General features: G+C 42.4%; 1 protein-coding gene and 1 non-coding gene across 7 annotated transcripts in view; both read left to right on the forward strand.

Moving 5' to 3' along the window:
* Positions 1-19622, forward strand: part of Frmpd3 (FERM and PDZ domain containing 3) — a 142247-nt gene that overhangs the window by 89220 nt on the left and 33405 nt on the right. For 5 of the 6 annotated variants that reach the window (XM_047535962.1, XM_047535958.1, XM_047535963.1 and 2 more), the window contains 6 exons: positions 1841-1945; positions 5773-5880; positions 8653-8784; positions 10897-11016; positions 16762-16898; positions 17222-17348. In XM_047535962.1, coding sequence (XP_047391918.1) covers positions 5776-5880; positions 8653-8784; positions 10897-11016; positions 16762-16898; positions 17222-17348 — 621 coding nt within the window. In that variant the 5' untranslated portion in view covers positions 1841-1945; positions 5773-5775. Of the gene's footprint in view, positions 1-1840; positions 1946-5772; positions 5881-8652; positions 8785-10896; positions 11017-16761; positions 16899-17221; positions 17349-19622 lie in introns of those variants that run through there. The other variant, XM_047535960.1, reaches the window with a different exon arrangement.
* On the forward strand, positions 13339-13411 carry Trnad-guc (transfer RNA aspartic acid (anticodon GUC)). The gene has a single exon. It is a non-coding gene; the product is annotated as a tRNA-Asp (tRNA).

A 19622-nucleotide genomic window follows, 5' to 3' on the forward strand; every position in this document is an offset into this window, starting at 1 on the left:
TGAGCATGATCTCACTTAAATGTGAGATCTGAAAACATCTAACTCAGAAGCAGAGCAGATAGTGGTTACCAGATGCTGGGGCAAAAGGAGGGAACAGAGAAATGCTGTTCAAATATGAAGTATCAGGAGGAATAAATTTTGAGATCTATTGAAAAGCAAGGTGACTAGTTAATAATAAGGTATTATAGGGTTTCCCAAAATTGCTAAAGTAATACTCCTACCACTCTCATCCTCTCTTATACCTTCTCTTGTGTAGTCCATTACCCTGCTTAATTTTTCTTTGTATAGTGATAAGACCCATCTGTAGGGTGTTCTAAGACTCTCAGTGGATACCCAGAAAAGGGAATAGTACTGAACCATAAATATACTGTTCACCTATACATACATATCTATGATAAGTTTAATTTATAAATTAGGCATAGTATGAGATTTAACAACAATAACCAATAATAGAAAAATTGTAACAATATATTTCAAATGTGAATTATTTCTGGAATTTTCCATTTAATATTTTCAAATTGAGGTTGATCATGGGGAACTGAAATGGCAGAAATAGAAACTATGGATAAGGGGTGACAACTCTTATTTGCTATCTAAAGATACTTGTTCATTTTCTGTCTGGTCCTAATAGAATGGACATTCCATGAGGCCAGAGAGTTTTGTTTGTTTTGTTCACTGCTGTCTTAATCATTGCCTGCAACAGTGTCTGGAACAGAATACGACCGTCCTAAATTTGTCAAATGAATAAATGTCCCTAAAGACATGAGGATGCCCCTGTGCACAGCCTCTGTGCTTCCTGGCTGCTAGGCTACCTGGGATCTAAAAATCACCTCAGTATTCATGGCGTATTGGTTGCTGGACCCCCACCTCACCAGATGGATACCCAAATCTTGGATGCTCAATTCCCTGAAATAAAATTGCATAGTCTTTTCATATAATCTACCCACATCCTCTTGTATGCTTTAAATCATCTTTAGATTACTTTTAATACCAAATACAATGTAGGTGTTTCGTAAGTAGTTGTTATACTGTATTGTTTAGGGAGTAAAGACAAGAAAAAGGTCTGTAAATGTTCAGTGAAAATATAATTTTTTTCAAATATTTTTGATCTGTGGTTGGTTGAAACCAAGGATGCAGAACCTATGGATATGGAGATCCACCTGTAATTTCGAGTGTTTGCTAATCATACTTCCTGCTGAATTTTTGGGAGAGTTTTCAAGAACTAGAGAACTTAGCTGATTCTTTGAGCTTTGCTTACAAAATTGGATAAACAAAATGGTAGGGCCCAGAAGTAGACCTGGGTTAAATGTCTCATATCTCTGTTCCTGAATAGTGTGGAAACTGGATGAGTCATTTTGGAGTGCTGGATCTCCTTTCTCCCACATCTAAAAAATATTTGTTATGCACCTCCTTCCTAGAGGCAGGGCATATCTGTGAAATGAATAAGATCATTTCTGTAACTCCTTTGGGAAGCTTGTATTCAGATGTAATAAAATCCACCATTTAGGCATATCCCATATTAAGGAAACCAAATATATAAAAATTCAATATATGTTATTACTAAAGAATTTTTGTAAATTCCCCTAGGCTTAGAGCATTAATAATAGGATTCAATTTATCCAAATTCAGATTCATGCTCAGCTTTTGCACAACCACCAATCACATAGAGGGACAGTCCTTAGCAGGTTCCTTGCACATAGTAAGTAACCAATACTTATTTATTGATTTCTTGATCAGAATGGCAAAATGCAACTCTACTGGAACATCTTAACTATGATGTGACAAAGTTCAGGTTTCCCCCAGGTATGGAGAACTTACCAGCTCTCTATTATTTTTCCAGTCCCCCAAATCTGCCTTCATCAGTGCTGCGAAGAAGGCCAAGCTGAGGTCCAATCCTGTGAAGGTCCGATTTTCTGAGCAGGTGGCAGTTGGAGAAATAGATGCAGTAAGTATATTCTCAACTCCCTACCCTCAGCTCTTGACCAGAATCATCTTGGCTGTCAAAGTCTTGCTCTGGGGCTCCTCACAGTAAATGGCATTCTGAAGGGGTTGGAGCATGAGGATCCGGATGCTGTGAGTGAGCGGATGGTGAGTGGAAAGGAGGGTGTAGCATCCAGAGAGGTCCTAAGCATCGAAGAAGAAACTTATATTGATTCACTTAGGATACTCTTGATGCTCAGAGAAATTTCTGTCCCTAGTACAATAACTTTCACTCAGAGCAAGTGCTCCATAAACATCTTTTGGCTACTTGATAGAAGCAGGAAGGAAGTAATGATTTTCTGAAGATCCAGAGAACAAGCAGCTGGTGAAATTGAGCTCTCTTCACATTGAAGTGCTCCTGCAACTCCACATCTTGACTGGAGAAGACTGTGGTGATGGGCGAAGCTGCCAAGGGGAAATAATTCAGGCTCCCCTTAAATCACCAGGTTTTTGTTAGTCCCCTACTGTGTTCCCAGCCCCACAAGGGATGCAAAATAAATAACTGTTTCCTGCCACTGACACCTCTCAGTAGTGTTGGGGTACAAGTGATTCAATTGAGACAACAGAGAAGCCACTGCTGGGCAGTAGGATATTGAGTAGCAGTAATATTTGACAGTCTGTGCCATGCAGCAGCCAATCTGGGGGTACTGGCCAGCTACAGTTTTTCTCACTGCATTGTGGTGTTTACAGGCAGTCAGCTGTCTGCTTCAGATATGCAGATGCAAAGAGGTGAATGGAGAGCAAAAATATGTGTGATCAGCAGGCATGGATCCTGGCCTAAAGTCCCCTAGGAAACTGTGGAAGTTGGTGACATCCCAGTGGATAGGGATAACTGCAGCTAACAGGCTCCTGTGTGCTTTTGTAGACAGTGACAGGCTGAGCTGTCAGGGGCCCTTAGCATTTATGTACTGAGGCACAGCTGCAATTGTTGAGAGAAGATAGCAGGCCCAGAACAAGCAGAAAAATCAGCAGAATGCCAGGCACTTCTATAGAGCCACTCAGAAGAAAGGATAGAGGACACAGTTTTCTTCCATCTCCATTTCCCTGATACTCATCTCCAAACCTAGCATGTGCCCTCCTCCATCTCTGTATGAGAAAGGCTGGAGAAACCAAAAGACCCCACTGGCAAGCTGTTTGAATAATTGGTAGATGGAATCCATCTCAGTCCTGGAAGAAAAGGTTAAAGAGTAGCAGGGGTTGGTGAACAGAGAGAAGAGGGAGAATGGTAGAGCCCCTGCAGATTAAAGTGAAGCAGATCCTGAGATCCAAATCACCAAGGGGACATGTGCATCTTGAATCCTTCAATACCCCAAGGACATATGACTTGAATCTGGAAAGATTCAATATCCCTTCTCCACATTACAGAGGAATCAACCAAGGCCAGGACACCCAGTGCAGAACACCCTCAAAACTTTCCCTTCCTCCCCCTTTTTTCCTCCTTCTCTCTTTTCCCTTTTCTCTTTCCCTTCTCCACTCTCCGTCCTCCACCATGACTCCCTTCTCCATACCTCAGAGCTAGGCCACAGGTAGAATCAAGCCCTCGCTCCAGCCCAACCCGAATGCACAGTAGTAGCTAAAACCAATCCAGAGTTACTTCTCTTTCTCCTGGACAGGCCACCAAGCATAGTTTGATATTCCTATCTGGAGAGACATGCACATCAGTCTCCCAGTTTTCTCTGTGCTCAGGAAATTATGTGACGTCATAACAGCACCCACTGCACCACTGCTGCTGGTGTGGACCATAGCAGCCTATTGGGACCTGGGCTAGTCCAGGTCCAGGTGACTCCGGGCTGTCCTATCATCCCTTTCCCCTTGTGTTCCAAGGCTTTATTAAGCAACCAGAGCAAAAATAAATCCTGTGGGCGTTTCTTGTCAACTCTATTTTTAAGCAAAATCAATTAAGTAATTATCTGAGTCCAGCCCAGTGTGCTAAATAAAACCTGCCACCGCTGAGCGTCATCAGCCTGGGGCTCCAGGGCCTCTGGGCTTGGCAGGAGAGAGGCATCTCAGGATCAGGGAGTCACACTTTTCCAACTTTATATCCCATCACTGCCCACCTTGGCTTGACCCCAGACAGACTTGACTCTGACTCCCACCACTGCCAGCCACACTCCAACTCAGGAGAACTTGTTTTTTTCTATCGAATGCTTTGTAACAGTTACTGTTCTCATCTGGTTTCTCTAATAATCCACGTCTACCACCTCCTTCAGAATCAAAATCCAACACATCTTATCTAGAAAACCATAACCATCTCATGCCTGTTGGTTTGTTTTGGTTTCATAAGGTATGTGAATTTTGGGTCAGTATAACAATAGTGTAAGGCTGGACTCAAGTCCTCCATCTTTGCTGTCACCATCCTGGGAGTTTAGCTGACAGAGAGGAGAGACTCAGTGAATACCCACTGAATCAAGTCTATGAGTTTCTATAGAACTGATGATCTTAGCCCAGAGAAATGGTTGGATCCTCTTGATGAGTCTGATTATTCAAGTAAGCACATATTAAGCCCCTATTGCTCAATCATTTAGCAGCCATTTGTTAAGAACCAACTGTGTGCCAGGAACCCAGTTCAGTGTTGGCATTACAAATAGCCATGGTCATTGTGCTCTGAGTTTAGTGTTTGATTATGAAAGACAAATATTCGTCAAAAATATGAGCACTTATGGAACGATTGGATCAACTCCTAGCCCACTTCTAATTTCAAATATATATTTGAATATACATACATATATTATGGTAGAGGTGGGTCACACACACACACACACACACACATAGGTATATATGTATGTGCATGTGTGTGTGTGTGTGTGTGTGTGTATACACACACTGAGGGAGGTGTGTATAGTTTGCCATAGGAACACATGGGGAGACCAGTTTCAACCATCTGGTCTAAGTCTTGACAGAATACATATTTGGGATGGGTTTTAAAGGATGAATAGGAGTTTTCCAGGAAGGGAAAGAGGAAAGCAGAAGAAATAGCTTTTATTTAATGAATTTTTATTGAGAAATTAACATGCACCACTCTATAAATAAAGAAGCCTCTGAACCAGGAAAACTTTTGCTAGTTAGCTATCAGGTATTTGAAAATGGGCCTTGCCAGTAGATCTCAATCAATCAGCATTACTATTGCCCACCCTCCACAAGCTTTGGAAATATCTGGGGATATTTTGTATCAGCCCACTGACTTTTCATGATATTGGCATTTAGTGTCTCAAGGTCAGAGATGCTGAGTGTCCTGTAGGAAGCAAGATAGTCCCTGAGTAACGAAGAATTATTAGAGGTGAAGATACCAAGAATGGTAAGTCATGACTCCAGAGAGGTAGGCAGGGACCAAGGCAGAAAGGGATAAGGATGCCACAGAAGGGAGGAAGCCATAAAGCAAAGGCACAGACTGAGAAGAGGTCTCAGCTTCTTTTCAGCTGGTGGAAAGGGACGTATCAGGTGATAAGCTGAGGTGAGTGGGCTGGGCTCCAAAGGAAGCCTTCAGATTACATACGGTGGTCTCCATGGGCAAAGCACTGCCCAAAGCTGCCACACTTTGAATCACAGGGGAATGCAAGTGCACTGTGATGTCATATGAGAGATGGACTTTTGATATTTTCCAATGTCTTCTTGGGGAATTTGGCTCTCGTCTCCACATAACATCATTGTTGATCTTTTTCCTCTGTGTCTGCCCTGCCGTTCCTTTGGCTCTCTGTCTCCTTAACCTTCTCTCTCTTCCTTTCTATACCCTTCTCTGGCTTCCCTCTCCTTCTAAATGAGCCCTCTCCTTGACTTTTTCCTGCTGGTTCATAGAAAATGATGAAGAAGGAAGCTCTCCTCCTCATCCCCAACGTCCTGAAGGTTTTCTTAGAAAACGGGCAGATCAAGTCATTCACATTTGATGGCCGGACTACTGTTAAGGTACATACGGAGTCTCCTCTCCCGGGTCAACATTGCCTCTGCAGAGGACACACAGCTGTGTGTCTCACGTTCCTCTGAGACTGCACGTGCTGCTACTGCTGGAGCAAGTTGGCCTTTGAGCTCCCAGTGCTTATGAGCACAAGGCTGCAAAAATGCATAGTCCTCAGATATGGCTGGTGGCGGAAATTTGCATGCTCAGTTGTGGACTGTAATTGTCAAAATGTGTGTGGACACATGGGTACGCATCTGCTTGTCACCTGCTTTATGTTCATGTCACACAGGGTCATTGAGGACTCTTAGGAATTAAGGAGTGTGAAGATCATTAAGCCATTTATAAAGCAAAAGCAATTTATATTGATACAATAACACCTACACAAGTTTACACACAGAAATAAACAAATGCAGTCTCTTGGGAAATTAGCTGAGCCATGCTTTGCTTTTTAAAAAACAACCACATCTTAAGCACCAAACCAAGATTTGAAAAGTCTGGCCACAACCAGTTTGGCTTTTGTGTTTCAGTACTGGGGATCAAACCCAGAGCCCTGCACATGCTAGATAAGCACACTACCACTGAGCTACACTCCCGCCCTGACTGTTCTTTTCACAGGAAGAGCAATTACAAACCTGTGATTGTTAACAGGTCAGCCAGGCATCAGAAAGTTCTAGTGATTCTCTTAGTGCCTAGGAGTAGAGGCAATGATGTGATTTGCCCCCAGGTAGTCTACTATGGGACAGAAATATCTGTTCTGCTTTTTCCAGCCTCTTTCCAGAAAGAGAATGTCATCCCCAGAATGAATGTTTTAATGCAGCCAATGCTGCGCAAACTGCTGAGCAGCTATAGCACCTACCCAGAAAACCTGCTTTGACCCATACATATCCTGTGGTTCCCACACTGGGGCCAAGACATCCCTATAAATATAGAAGCCCCTGGGTCAGTAAATGTTTGCAAAAAAGAGATACCAGATGTTCTGAATGGGCTTTGCCACTAGTTTTCCATGAGGGTCAAAACTGCACATTCCTAGAAAGCTTTTGGAAATGTCCAAGGGAGTTTTGTGTTATCCCAGTGATTCATCATGCCACTAGTGTTTAGTGTCTGAAGGTCAGAGATGCTGTGCTCTGCAGGGGGGAAGACAATCCATGAATGATGAAGAAGTGTGCTTCCCAAAGTTCTAGTAGTATTCTGGGTAATGCACAGTACTTAAACCATGTTGATTGAACCAAAAGTTTCTTTGGAAGGATGAGGCCTAGGCAGGTCCCCCAGGAGATTTAGGATCAAAATGTCACTCCTTTGGCATGGTCTCTTAGCTATTGAAGGTCTCAGGCTATGGGAGGGACCATTGAAACAGAACTTGGCCAACCCCCGGGGTATCTGAACACCATTCCTCCAGATGAGGATATCTTATTGCGTTGGAATCTTCCTTGGTGCTTGTTCGTGGGTTGCTGTGCACATTGTAGCCTGTCTCCACACTGGAGTGTTTACTACCCTCTCTTTCCCCTAGGAGGCTTCTCAGCATTCTTCCCCTCACATTATCACTGCTACCATGGCTTCCACATAGCCCCAGCCTTCCAGTACAGCAGTGTTCCCCACACTTGCAGTCTCACTCTGACTTCAGCAAGGGTGCACTGGTTATTCATTGGAACTTTGATAGGCTGCCAAGCCACTTGTCCCAGAGAGGTACCTGGGTGAATTGACAGCCTGGCACCAGGGCCATTACACTTGTAACACCAGTTGGCAATTGCTGGCTTGGCTGTCCACAATCCCAGTGCAGCTGAACTGCAAAGAAAACCTCATCTGTCCCTGCCAGAGCTCTAGCAACACTGGTGCCTCTGTGACTACTTGGATAACACAAAGAGATTCTCTCAAGTACCCACCAATTTCCAGCCTATCATTTAAATGGCCGAATGCCTTTCAGCCATTTAAGCCTTTCACTGAAGGGCTTGTTTGGCAGCCCTGGCTGTCAGGTAGCTTTGCATTCCCAAGTCTGCTTCCTTCCAACCTTTGGAGGCTGAGAGACACTGGACACACACACACTGGAGTCCAGTGGATAAGCTGAAGTCACAATGAATAGATGGCAGAAGTCTCCAAACTGACATTTGGATAGCCCCCACCAATATGTTTCCAGACGCCCTAGTATTAAAAGTAGGGCAGCAGAGCAGACGGAGCCCAGAAGTAGTCAGATTTATGACTGTACACCAGACACGTGACATAGTTCCTCTGCATGAACACATTTTTCAAGTTGCTAAATTGATTGTCTCTAAAAACCAGCTACGGTCAAAAATGAACATTTTGCCAGTAACTCAAGTCATTTGATTTAGATTATGAATCTGGAAATAGTATACTTTTTAATCATATAAATGTAGCTTTTGCTTATTCTTAAAGGAGAGTTGACACAGAAACTGGAGGGGGCATTCTGACTTATGAGAGATAAGGGGAGAACCGACACAGTGCCTGGCACTCATGAAATAGTTTGTCAGGTGAAAGGAGAAAGGGTGGGAAGGAGAAAGGGTCATGACCTTCTTTTGCCATATGCCCTACCAGGGGAGTTTCAGGAATACCTGCCTCCACCCGCTGTACCTGTGGTGTTCTCCAGAGCCCAGGCCACTGGGCAGTGCTCATGGAGCTCAGTACCTCAGCCATCATAAAGGCTAGTGTCTCAGCCTTCTCTGTTGGACTACTGTGCTTGGCTTTCAGTCCCCTCCTTGCATGATTGGTACTTAGAGTCAATTAAAGCCAGAAAAGATTACCCTCTCAAGTCTCCTTTTCTTCCACAGGATGTGATGGTAACATTACAGGACCGCCTCTCCTTGAGGTATATTGAGCACTTTGCTCTTGTCCTTGAGTATGCTGGGCCAGAACAAAATCACAAGTTCCTGCTTCTTCAGGACAAACAGCCCCTGGCTTATGTAAGTAACTCCTTTATCTTGGCCCACAGCTTTGTATGTGTCCTATACTAGAGGAGAGAACCCAAGGCCCTCCCTCTCTAGAAGATTCATAATGATATGCTCAGTCAGCTCCCAGAAGACACATTTTATACCTAAGTTTGTTACTACCCATCACAGTAGGCCTTTGGCAATGCCCTTTGCGACCTAAGGAGAGCATGAAGATCATTAGTCTTGGCCTCCAGGGGAAAGAGTGTGGTGTAGTGATTCACTGCACAGTACCCGGAATGCTGAATTGACAAATAGTGGCATGTCTCCTGTCTCCTGGAAAACCTACCTGTTAGACTTTTCTGCTTCCTGAAAAGAAACTTGGCCTTCCAGATGGAGGCTGTGATAAAAAAAAAGTCAGGCAATGGAATCAAGTGAGAGTTGAGAATTGGCTGAGTAGGATCAAGAATAGATGGCCTGTCATCTATATTATCTTCTAAGGTAGAGTAGGAAAACATGTCTGATCATCCCAGCCCACACCATTTGGAAAAAAGGCTGGAGAAATCCAGGACTCTGTACAGGATTTCACCAACGTGAACCACCAAGAACTATCAGAGTGGCAAACAGGTTTCCAAAGTAGAGTGGGAAAAAGTTGGAGAAGGACAATTGGGAAAAATTCCTTTTTAGCAACTACATGGAAGTCAAACAAAAACCCAAATCAGACACACACATACACACACACACACACACACACACACACATACACACACACAGTTTGGAAAGGAAAAATTATTCAAGCTCAGCTGTCAGCTAAACACAAATGAGAGACTGACCAATAGGAAAGGAAAGGCCATGGGTGAGCATCTTCGAGTGAGGTTTAAATACCCCTTTCCAAGCAGCCCTTTGAATCCAACCAGGCTCTTATTCCAAACGGAATTTTAAACTTTTTATTATGAAAAATTTCAAACATACACAAATGTAGAAGGAATATAGTATTGTGAATGCTATTAACCATCCCCAGCTTCAACCATTACCAGTATATTTGGAGGTATATTGTTTCATCTATACCTCCAAATAGGTCTTCAATCTTTGATTTGGCCTCTAATCAGCAACTCTTTACTCTTTGAGGCTGACCACTTCTGCAAGAAAAGAGTCTGAGAAGTTCTCAAGAGCCCTCTCTTCCTACCTAGTGTTTTAGCACTTAGATCTGATTGTTGATAAAGCTCATGTCTTAAATAAATGATTTTACGTTTGATCTTAGCCAAAAGGCTGAGAAGTGATAAATAAATGATTTTGAAATAGCAGTAACTTTGAGTCAGAAGGGCAGAAGTGACCTTGTTCCACATCACTTTCCTCTAATGTTCCAGTAGTACCCCTTTATCCACGGGGAATACATTCCAAGACCCCCCCACCAGTAGATGCCTGAAACCATAGATAGTACTGAACCCTACATGAACTGTTTTTCCTGTACATACAGACCTATGATAAAGTTTAATTTATAAACTAGGTATAGTAAGATATTAAAAAAATATAAACTGGGTATGGTAGCACATGCCTATAATCCCAGCAACTTGGGAGGCTAAGACAGGACAATCACAAGTTCAAAGTCAGCCTCAGCAACTTATGCTCGAAGAAACTTAGTGAGATCCTGTCTTAAAATCGATAAGAAAAAGGACTGAGGATGTGGCTCAGTGGAAAATTGCATCTGGGTTCAATTCCTACTACCGAAAATAAATAAATAATAATAATAGAATAATTATAAAAATATGCTATAATACAAGTTATTTGAAAGTCATGAATTGTTTATTTCTGGAAATTTCCACTTAATATTTTCAGACTACAGTCGGCCATGTCTAAATGAATCTGGGGAAAGCAAAACCTTAGACAAGGTTTACAAAATGTGAATCTGCCAGGTGGGACACAGAGTGGGAAACAACAGCCTAATTCTGCCCCTAAGCCCCACTTTAAGGAGCCACCAAACTGCCCACCACCCCAACCATTGATCGTACATCTCTCTTTTTTTTTTTTTGCCATGCTGGGAATCAAACCCAGGGCCTTGTGCTTGCAAGGCAAGCACTCTACCGACTGAGTTATCTCCCCAGCCCGATTGTACATCTCTTCCTCCCACCTCTCTCCCCTGGAATTTAGGTGGTACAGCGGACACACTATCACGGAATGAAATGCCTCTTCCGAATAAGCTTCTTTCCCAAAGACCCCGTGGAGCTGCTGCGTCGGGATCCTGCTGCTTTCGAGTACCTTTACATCCAGGTAGAGTCTGGCTTGGGGATACACAGACAGACCAGTAGACAAACAAGTAGGCAGGCTGTTCTGCCATCACAATGAAATCACCATGTAAGTTTTTCCAACCTCCAGGTAGTTCTGAAGGCACCTTCCTTTGCTGCTACCATTGTACTCCATGGCTAAATTGACTGACCTGATGACCTGAGCTACCTGTGGCTCAACGTCCTGTGTTTTTGAGCATGCAGCTCATCAGTTTTCAGCAACAAGCAACCTGAGTAATCTGGCTCCTTCACAGGATCTCAATGTCTAACAAGCACATTGGGTTGCAGGGGGTCTCAGCCTCCAATACCAGGCTCTGATAAGATGATTCCCAATTCACTTCACCCAAAAACACTGAGCACTTTATGCCAGGTCCTACTCTAGGTATTGCCAATCAAAGATGACAAAAGAACCATCTTGGCTCCTTCAAGCTGCTCTGTGAGTAAATAAATATGACAGTGGTGGGGTTCACTGTCAATGAAGGCACACAGGAAGCAGTTTGCGAACTCCACATGGGAGAGAGCTAGTGAAGCCTTCACAGAGGAAGTGATACACGCATGCTCCTCACTGTGAAGGATAAGTGGAAGTTTGCTATGTAGAGATGGAGTAGAGGGGGTGTATTCTAAGCAAAGGACCTTGCATTTACAAGAGTATGAGGGTACTAAATAGCATGGCAGCACTAAATAGCATGGCATGATGAGAGAACTAAGTGATTTACTGCAGCTACAATACAAGATGTAATATAGAGAGCAGTAGGAAATGAAGTTGAAGAGACAGGAAGCAGACAGTGAAGGGCTTGGTGTGCTGTGGCAAGCATAGGCTTTATAATGGAGGATGGGCAGTGATTCTCAAAGTGTGGTCCCAGAGGCAGTAGCATCAGCATCAATTGGGACCTTGTTAGAGATGGAAGTATTTGGGGCCCAGCCCAATCCTATTGAGCCAGAAACTTGGAGTTGGATATCAGTGATCTGCTTTAACAAGCCCTCCATGGGGTTCTGATACCCAAAGGAGTTTGGGAATTATTACTTAAGGACAGTGGTTCTTACCCCTAGCTGCACATTAGAATTATCTGGAAAGCTTTGGGTAAAAAATGCTCTGTCCCCCTCAGTGCCAAAGCAGGAAATACATAGGTGCTCTCAAAGTTAATATTCTCTTTTCCTATCAGAACAAAAACCCAGTCTCCCTGATTTTCTCTGCCTTTGGATGATTGTTCATTTTCTTATTAAAATTCAAACATTTCAAGATCATAAAAAACGTCCTGTGCCACCCTTAAGACTGATTAAATCAAACCCTATGAGAGGACTCCCCAATATTGCTGTTTTTAAAATTCCTCAGGGGATTCTAATATGCAGCCAAGATAAAGAAATTCTGTGGGGACACAGAAATGGTGAAAGGGGAATAGACTGGTCAGATGAGCAATTTCAAAAGATCACACAGTGCCAAGGAAATTCACCAGCAAGGGAATTATGGCAGTTATCCAGAGAAGAAATGGTGAGGGCCAGAATCAGAGCTGTGATGGAGTGGGTGGGATTCAAGAGAGATTCAAGGACTGTGGTTGTGACTCAATGGTAGAGCACTTGCCTAGCACATGTAAGGCACTGGGTTCAATCCTCAGCACCACATAAAAATAAATGAATAAAATAAAGGTACTAAAAAAGAGAGATTTAAAATGAGGATTCATTAGACCTTGACTTGATGAGTGTCTGGCAGAGGTGATATCATTCCTCAAGTTAAGGAAAAAGGTAGTGAAATTGGTTTGCAGACAAGACAAGCTCTTTTTAGGATGTGTTAAGTTTTAGGTGCCCGCAGGATGTACACAGCACTTGATGAGAGAAAAATAAACTCAAACTTCATCTGTCTCTGATGGTCACACCTGGGAATATGCTATGAGACATCATCATTGTCCTTTCTGCCCTTTTCGACAACCTAAAATGTTAGGAACATTTCTCTGCCTCAAGTTTCTTTACCAACCCTCTAGGAATTTAGAATTTTAACTCTCATTTTGTTTTACCCTGAATTTTGTTCAATCTTCTTTATTCCCATTTTTATCAGTGCATTATAGTTGTAAATAATGATGCAATTCATTGTTACATATTTGTATGTGCATACAATATAACATCTTCATGCAAGCTTCTGGGGACCACCTTGGTTCTAATATTTTGGGATTTGATAATGAGACCATATCCATCCTAGTTTTCCCCTTTGTGATAATATGGATATCAGATTTATTCCCTCTTTTCCATATTTCAATTTTATTGAGATATAATTGACACAAAACAAACTGCACATTTGAAGTACACATTATGGGCTGGGGATATAGCTCAGTTGGTAGAGTGCTTGCCTGTCAAGCACTAGGCCCTGGGTTCGATCCCCAGCACCACCAAAAAAGAAAAGAACACATTGTGCCAGGCATGGTGATGCATACCTGTTCAAAGCCAGCCTCAGCAACTTGGCGAAGCCCTAGGCAACTTAGCAAGACCATGTCTCAAAATAAAAAATAAAAATGGACTTGGAATGTGACTCAGTGGTAAAGTACCCCTGGATTCAATCCCTGATACCAAAAAATGAATATAATAGAGTACACACTGATAAATTTTGACACATATATGTATACACCCATGTGTGTATATCAACACAATTAAAATCTTAAACATATCAATTATTCTTAAAAGTTTCCCCAAGTTCCTTTGTAATTCATCCCCTTCAAGCAACCTCTGACCTGCTTTCTATCACTGTAGATTAGTTTTCATTTACTAAAGTTAATATATATTGTATCATACAGTATGTGTACTTATTTTGGAATGGCTTATTTGGCTAAGCATGATGATTTTGAGATCCATTCATATTGTTGTATGTATCAGCAGTTTGTTTATTTATTTATTCATTTATTTACATATTAGTTCATTTATTTTTATTATCCAGTAGTTCATGGTGTAGATGTGCCAGAATTTGTTAAACATGTTGATGGACATTTGGCGTGTTTCCATAATTTGGCTATTACAAACAAACTTCTATAAACATTCACATGCAAGTTTTGTATGAACATATGCTTTCTTTTCTCTTGGATAAATACCTAGTAATGGAATGGCTTTATCATAGAGTAGACCTGTCTTTCTTTAGTTTTTAAAAGAAACTCTAGTACTATTTTCCAAAGTGGTTGTGCCATCTTACATTCCCACTAGTCATTTATGAGAGTTCCAGTTTCTCCACATCATCGTCAATGTGATATATATATATATATATATACATATATATATATGTATATATATATATATAATATATACACACTTTTTATTTTAGTCATTCTATTAGTGTATAGTAGCATCTCATTGTGGCTTCCATTTGCATTTCCCTAATGACTAATGATGTTGAACAACTTTTCATGTGTTTATTTGCTGTCATGAATCTTCTTTGGTGAAATGTCTGTTCAAATCATTTGCCTCCTTTTCTATTGGACTATTTGTTTTCTTGTTATTGGTATTTGGGAGTCCTTTATGTATTCTGGACAAGTTGTTTGTTGGATATGTTATTTGCAATTATTTTCTCCCAGTCTGTGGCTTGTGTTTTCAGTCTCTCAGCAGTGTCTTTCATAAGAACAAATGTTGAATTTTGATGAAGTCCAGTTTGTTAATTTGTTCTTTTTATGTACAGTGCTTTTAGTGTCACATAGAAGAAATCTTTGTCTAACTCAAGGTCACAAAGCTCTTCTATTTCTCCTCTAGAAGTTTTATCATTTTAGGTTTTGCATTTAGATCTATAATATATTTTGTGTTGACTTTCATATAAGATTCAAGGTATCTGTTGAAGTTTGTAGGTGTATTTTGGCATATGGATATCCATATTCCAATTCCATTTGTTGAAAAGACTGTCCTTTCTCTGCTGAATTGCCCTTGTCAAAAATCAGTTGTCCAGCTGGGCTCAGTGATGCATAATTGTAATCCTAGAGACTCAGGAGTCTGAGACAGGAGGATTGCAAGTTAGAGGCTATCCTCGGCAACTTAGTGAGACCCTATTTAAAAAATAATAAAAAGACTGAGATGTAGCTCAGTGGTAGAGGACCCCTGGGTTTAATTCCCAGTACTTCCAAAGAACAAAGCAAAACAAAACAAGTCATTTGACCTGGAATAAAGTACTTGGGAGGCTGAGGCAGGAAGATCCAAAGTTTAAGGCCAACATGGGCAACCTAGCAATACCCTGTCCCAAAATAAAATTTTAAAAGAGCTGGAATATAGCTCAGTACTAAAACTCTTTGCCTCATATGCTTTGGTCCCTGGGTTCAACCCCCTGTAATGAAAGAAAGAAAGAAAGAAAGAAAGAAAGAAAGAAAGAAAGAAAGAAAGGAAGGAAGGAAAATAAAAAAGGAAAAATCAGTTGTCTATATATTTGTGGAACAATTTCTGAACTCTATTCTGTTCCATTCATCTCCTTGTCTATCCTTATGCCAACATTTTACTCCTTTGATTGCTGTGGCTTTATAGTAAGTCTTGAAATGAAATAGTGTTTGTCCTCCAACTTTGTTCTTCTTTTTCAAAGTCGTTTTGGCTAGTCTAGGTCCTTCGTGTTTTTATGTGAATTTTAGAATCAATACATCAATTTTTGCTAAAAACTTGATGTGATGTGGATTGAGATTGTGTTGAATCTATAGATCAATTTGAGTAGAATTGACATTTTAAAAATATTGAATCTTCTAACCCATGAACACAGTATTTCTATATTGATTTAGGTCTACATTGATTTCTCAGCGTTGTGTCATAGTTTTTAGTGTACAAGTCTTTCACATATTTTGTCAGATTTATTCCTAATTGTTTCATATTTTTGATACTATTATAAATGATTTGGATTTTTAATTTCAATTTCCAATTGTTTTTTGCTAACAGAAATACAATTAGCTTTTGCATATTAATCTTATGTGCTACAACATTACTAAACTCACTTATTTGTCCTAGTAGTTTTTTTGTAGATTCCTTGGATTTTCTACATAGACAATCATTGATGAAGTATTCCTTTTCTACTTTCTCCTATGCTATAATGATACCACTGTGACTCCCTAGTCCCTTAGCCTATCGGGGGTCCACCTCAACCAAATGGATGACTGTTCTAACCAAACTAGATTCATTAATAGCTAGAGTTCTGGTCCTTAGTTTGAGGGTTACCATAATGCTTGGCCAGCAGTTCCAGGGGACCAACACTAAAACAGCCTAGGTGTGATTGACTCATCAATGTTTTGTCCTCCACATGCCAAGGAACAGAATGTCTACCCCATCCCTGCAATCCATCTCTCACCCTGGGTTTCTGGGCCAGAGCCCTATATAAAGTCCTACCCCATGTCTCTGTTTCTTTGTTTCCATCTGCACTTTGTAGAAGACCTTTGTATAATTGCAGGGGTGAATATTGCTCCCCCAAATGTGAGACAGTCTCTTGTAACAGGAGGAAGGAAAAGAAAAGGGCTGCTGTGAACTCACTTGTACTGTGAACTACTTTCTGCCCATCTGCACCTTACCATTGTGCACACCTGTCACTGAGAAGACTGTCCAGTATCTGAATAAAACTAATAATGTCTCTGTGACGTGAGGCTCCTCTGTTGTTTCTTCCTCGAGGGCAGCATCTTCCTCTTTCCTATAATCTACCATGTCTTACTGACACCATGATTCTTTTCTAGGATATAAGGGAGTAGATAGGGGGTGGAGGGACCATCTCCTTTAACTAACAGATTTGGACTGCCTTCTCTCACAGAGTCGGAATGATGTTATCCGAGAACGCTTTGGAATGGACCCCAAACCAGAGATGCTTCTGGGCCTTGCTGCCCTCCACATCTATATCACTGTCTCAGCCACTCGGCCTAGTCAGAAGATCTCGCTCAAGAATGTGGAGTGAGTTGGGCTGGGGCCCTTCGGGATGGTGGCAAATAGCTATGTAGGGAGAAGGTACAATGGTAGAGCTATGTTGCCCTTTTCAGGAATGCAGGAAGTGGAATGGGAGTGAGAATAGGAGTTCATCTCCTCTAGCCCTTGATGCCCTAGAGCTACAGCTTCTATTAGGGAACTGAGGCCAATATTCTCTTGTTCCAGTCCCTCTTTTCCTTTTTCCCAGTCTCTATTCTTCCATCTGTGCCTTTCAGATTCAGTTTCTGTCTTACCATCTCCCACTCTCCCTTTTGTGTCTCACTAATCTTTTACTTTTCTTCTGCTTTTAGGAAGGAGTGGGGCCTGGAACCCTTTCTTCCCCCCTCCCTCCTACAGGGCATCAAAGAGAAGAACCTTCGGAAATCTCTCTCACAGCAATTGAAGGCTCACCAAACACATCCTTCTAGCAGCACCAAGGTACCCAGAGGAGGCCACGGGGCACCATGTTCAGGCACTAGAGGTCTCAGGGGGTGTTTCTTCTCTGGTGATACCCACCACTTTTTTTTAGCTCCGGTGCACATCCAGCTTGGTTGGGAATGGGGACAGTTATGGAGAGGAGTTTCCCCAAGCCTGAGTCTTTACCAGAGACAGCTCAGTGTGGCACTGATACACCTGTGGGTCCTGAAATAAAAGGGCCCAAATGCTGGAGATCATCCTCAGGTTCTTTCACCAATTAGTCAGTGCTGATTGAGCACCTGTCATGTGGAAAGCACTGGACCCTGGGGAGGCACATATTTTCTACGGGAATGATCACTCTGTCCTGCACTAGCTTTTTAATTCATCAGTTCTGGTATATGGAATTCTGAGAAGTAAAAGCCAGGGGTGGGGGCGAATGACAAAACTGACCTGGAGAATGGGTCACTTGGTAAGCATGGGAGGGCTCAGGCCACTGCTGCACTAGGACACACCCCTTTGCCTGAGAAACTCCCTCTCCCTGCAAGCCCTTTTTAAGGCTTCTAAAGCTCTTTTTGCTTTAGCTTCCTGCCCAAGAGGCAGAAAGATGGTGAGAAGTACTAGAATCAGCATTCAGATGTAGACATAGGACACAGTCACCCCCATGTATTCCACCCGTTCCAGATTTCTTATATTACCAACTAGCTTCTCTTTTAAGATGCAAATTTCCCTGGAGAGTTAAGCCATTCCCACCTTGCTGTGCATATTTAATCGGATTGTTTTCTTCTCAGCTGAGGGCATCAGTGCTCACTGGTTCCTCAGCTTTTTTTTTTTTTTTTTTTTTTTTTTTTTTTTGAGGCACCTCAGTGCTCCTCCAGGAGCTACAAAGATGAAGAATGCCGGATCTGGGCCCTAGGAAGCAGGCACAGTCTAGTGGGGAAACACAATTGGCAGTCTCAACACAGTGCTATAGGCACCGTGCCTCTGGAAGCACGAAGGAGGGATGCCAAGCCTAGGTTGAGAAAGGAGAGTAAGGCCAGGAATTGGTACATTTGATGCCAGAGCTGGGTCTTGGAGGCCAGGCAGACAGGAGTTTTTCTAGATGTAATGGTGGGAGTGGGTAGTAGGAGGAAAACTTTCCCAGGTAGGGAGATCCATCTATGCAAATGCCCAGAGATAGGAGAGACCTTGGTGCAAGGAAAGAAATGCAAATAGCTGCACCCAAGCAAGTACACAGAATGCAAGGGGTGTGCTGGGGTGGGGGGAGGAACAAGAGAAGAGGCTGGGGAGGGGAGAGGGGAGCAGGAGCCAGTTCCTGGAGGGCCTGTGTGCTATGAAAAGGGGTTGTGTTTCATCCTGTAGGCAGCAGGGAGCCATCAAAGGGTTTAATCAGAAAGCCAATATGATTAAATGTACTTTGTTTTAGGATGTCCCCTCTAACAGTGTGTGGAAGTGATTGAGGGAAAGGATATTAATACTAAAGGTAACCTGACTGTAACCCTGACACAGATGGGAATGCCAGGCAGTGACTGTGGGGCAAGAGAAGAGGGATGGGTAGAATGAAGAGAGAATTAGAGGAAACAATCAAGATGATTTGGTGACTGGTGACCCTCAGATCAGAGGATGGAGGAGGAGTCCAGTGTCACTCTCAGGTTTCTGATTCAGTTGCCCCAGAGATGCTGATGGAGACCTAGAATGGATGAAGAGCAGGCTTGGGAAGTAGGGGTGCTCAGTATTGAAGCACTGAGTGAGACATTCCTCCGCCACGCTGGGGATAGCCAGTATCTAGGTGATTCTGAGAATCTTAAGAATCTTAAGAGAAATACATTGATTGGGTGGAGCGTCAAGAGTTGGGGAATAGCTGGGCACAGTGGTGCATGCCTGTAATCCCAGGAGTTCAGGAGGCTGAGGCAGGAGGATCACAGTTTCAAAGCCAGTCTCTGCAACTTAGTGGGGCCCTAAGCAACTCAGCAAGACCCTATCTCTAAATAAAATATAAAAAGGGGCTGGGGATGTGGCTCAGTGGCTAAGTGCCCCTGAGTTCAATCCCTGGTACAAAAAAAAAAAGAGTTGGAGAAGTATTGGAATTAATCCAAGAAGAAAAATGTAGTCAGATGGATGCTTTACAAAGGAGGATCAGGGGGTCAGAGGAGGGTTTAGAAAGTGAGATGGGATGCTATAGGTGAAAGCTTCCTGAACTGGAACCTTCCTGTTATTTTCCTCAGGGGCTCCTCACATTGCCAGTGTACTAGCTTAATGTCTTGAGCCTGTCCTAGGATGTCGAGACTCCTGGTTGAG

The sequence above is a fragment of the Sciurus carolinensis genome, chromosome X (genome assembly GCF_902686445.1).
Source record: "Sciurus carolinensis chromosome X, mSciCar1.2, whole genome shotgun sequence".
In the NCBI taxonomy this organism is placed as follows: domain Eukaryota; kingdom Metazoa; phylum Chordata; class Mammalia; order Rodentia; family Sciuridae; genus Sciurus; species Sciurus carolinensis.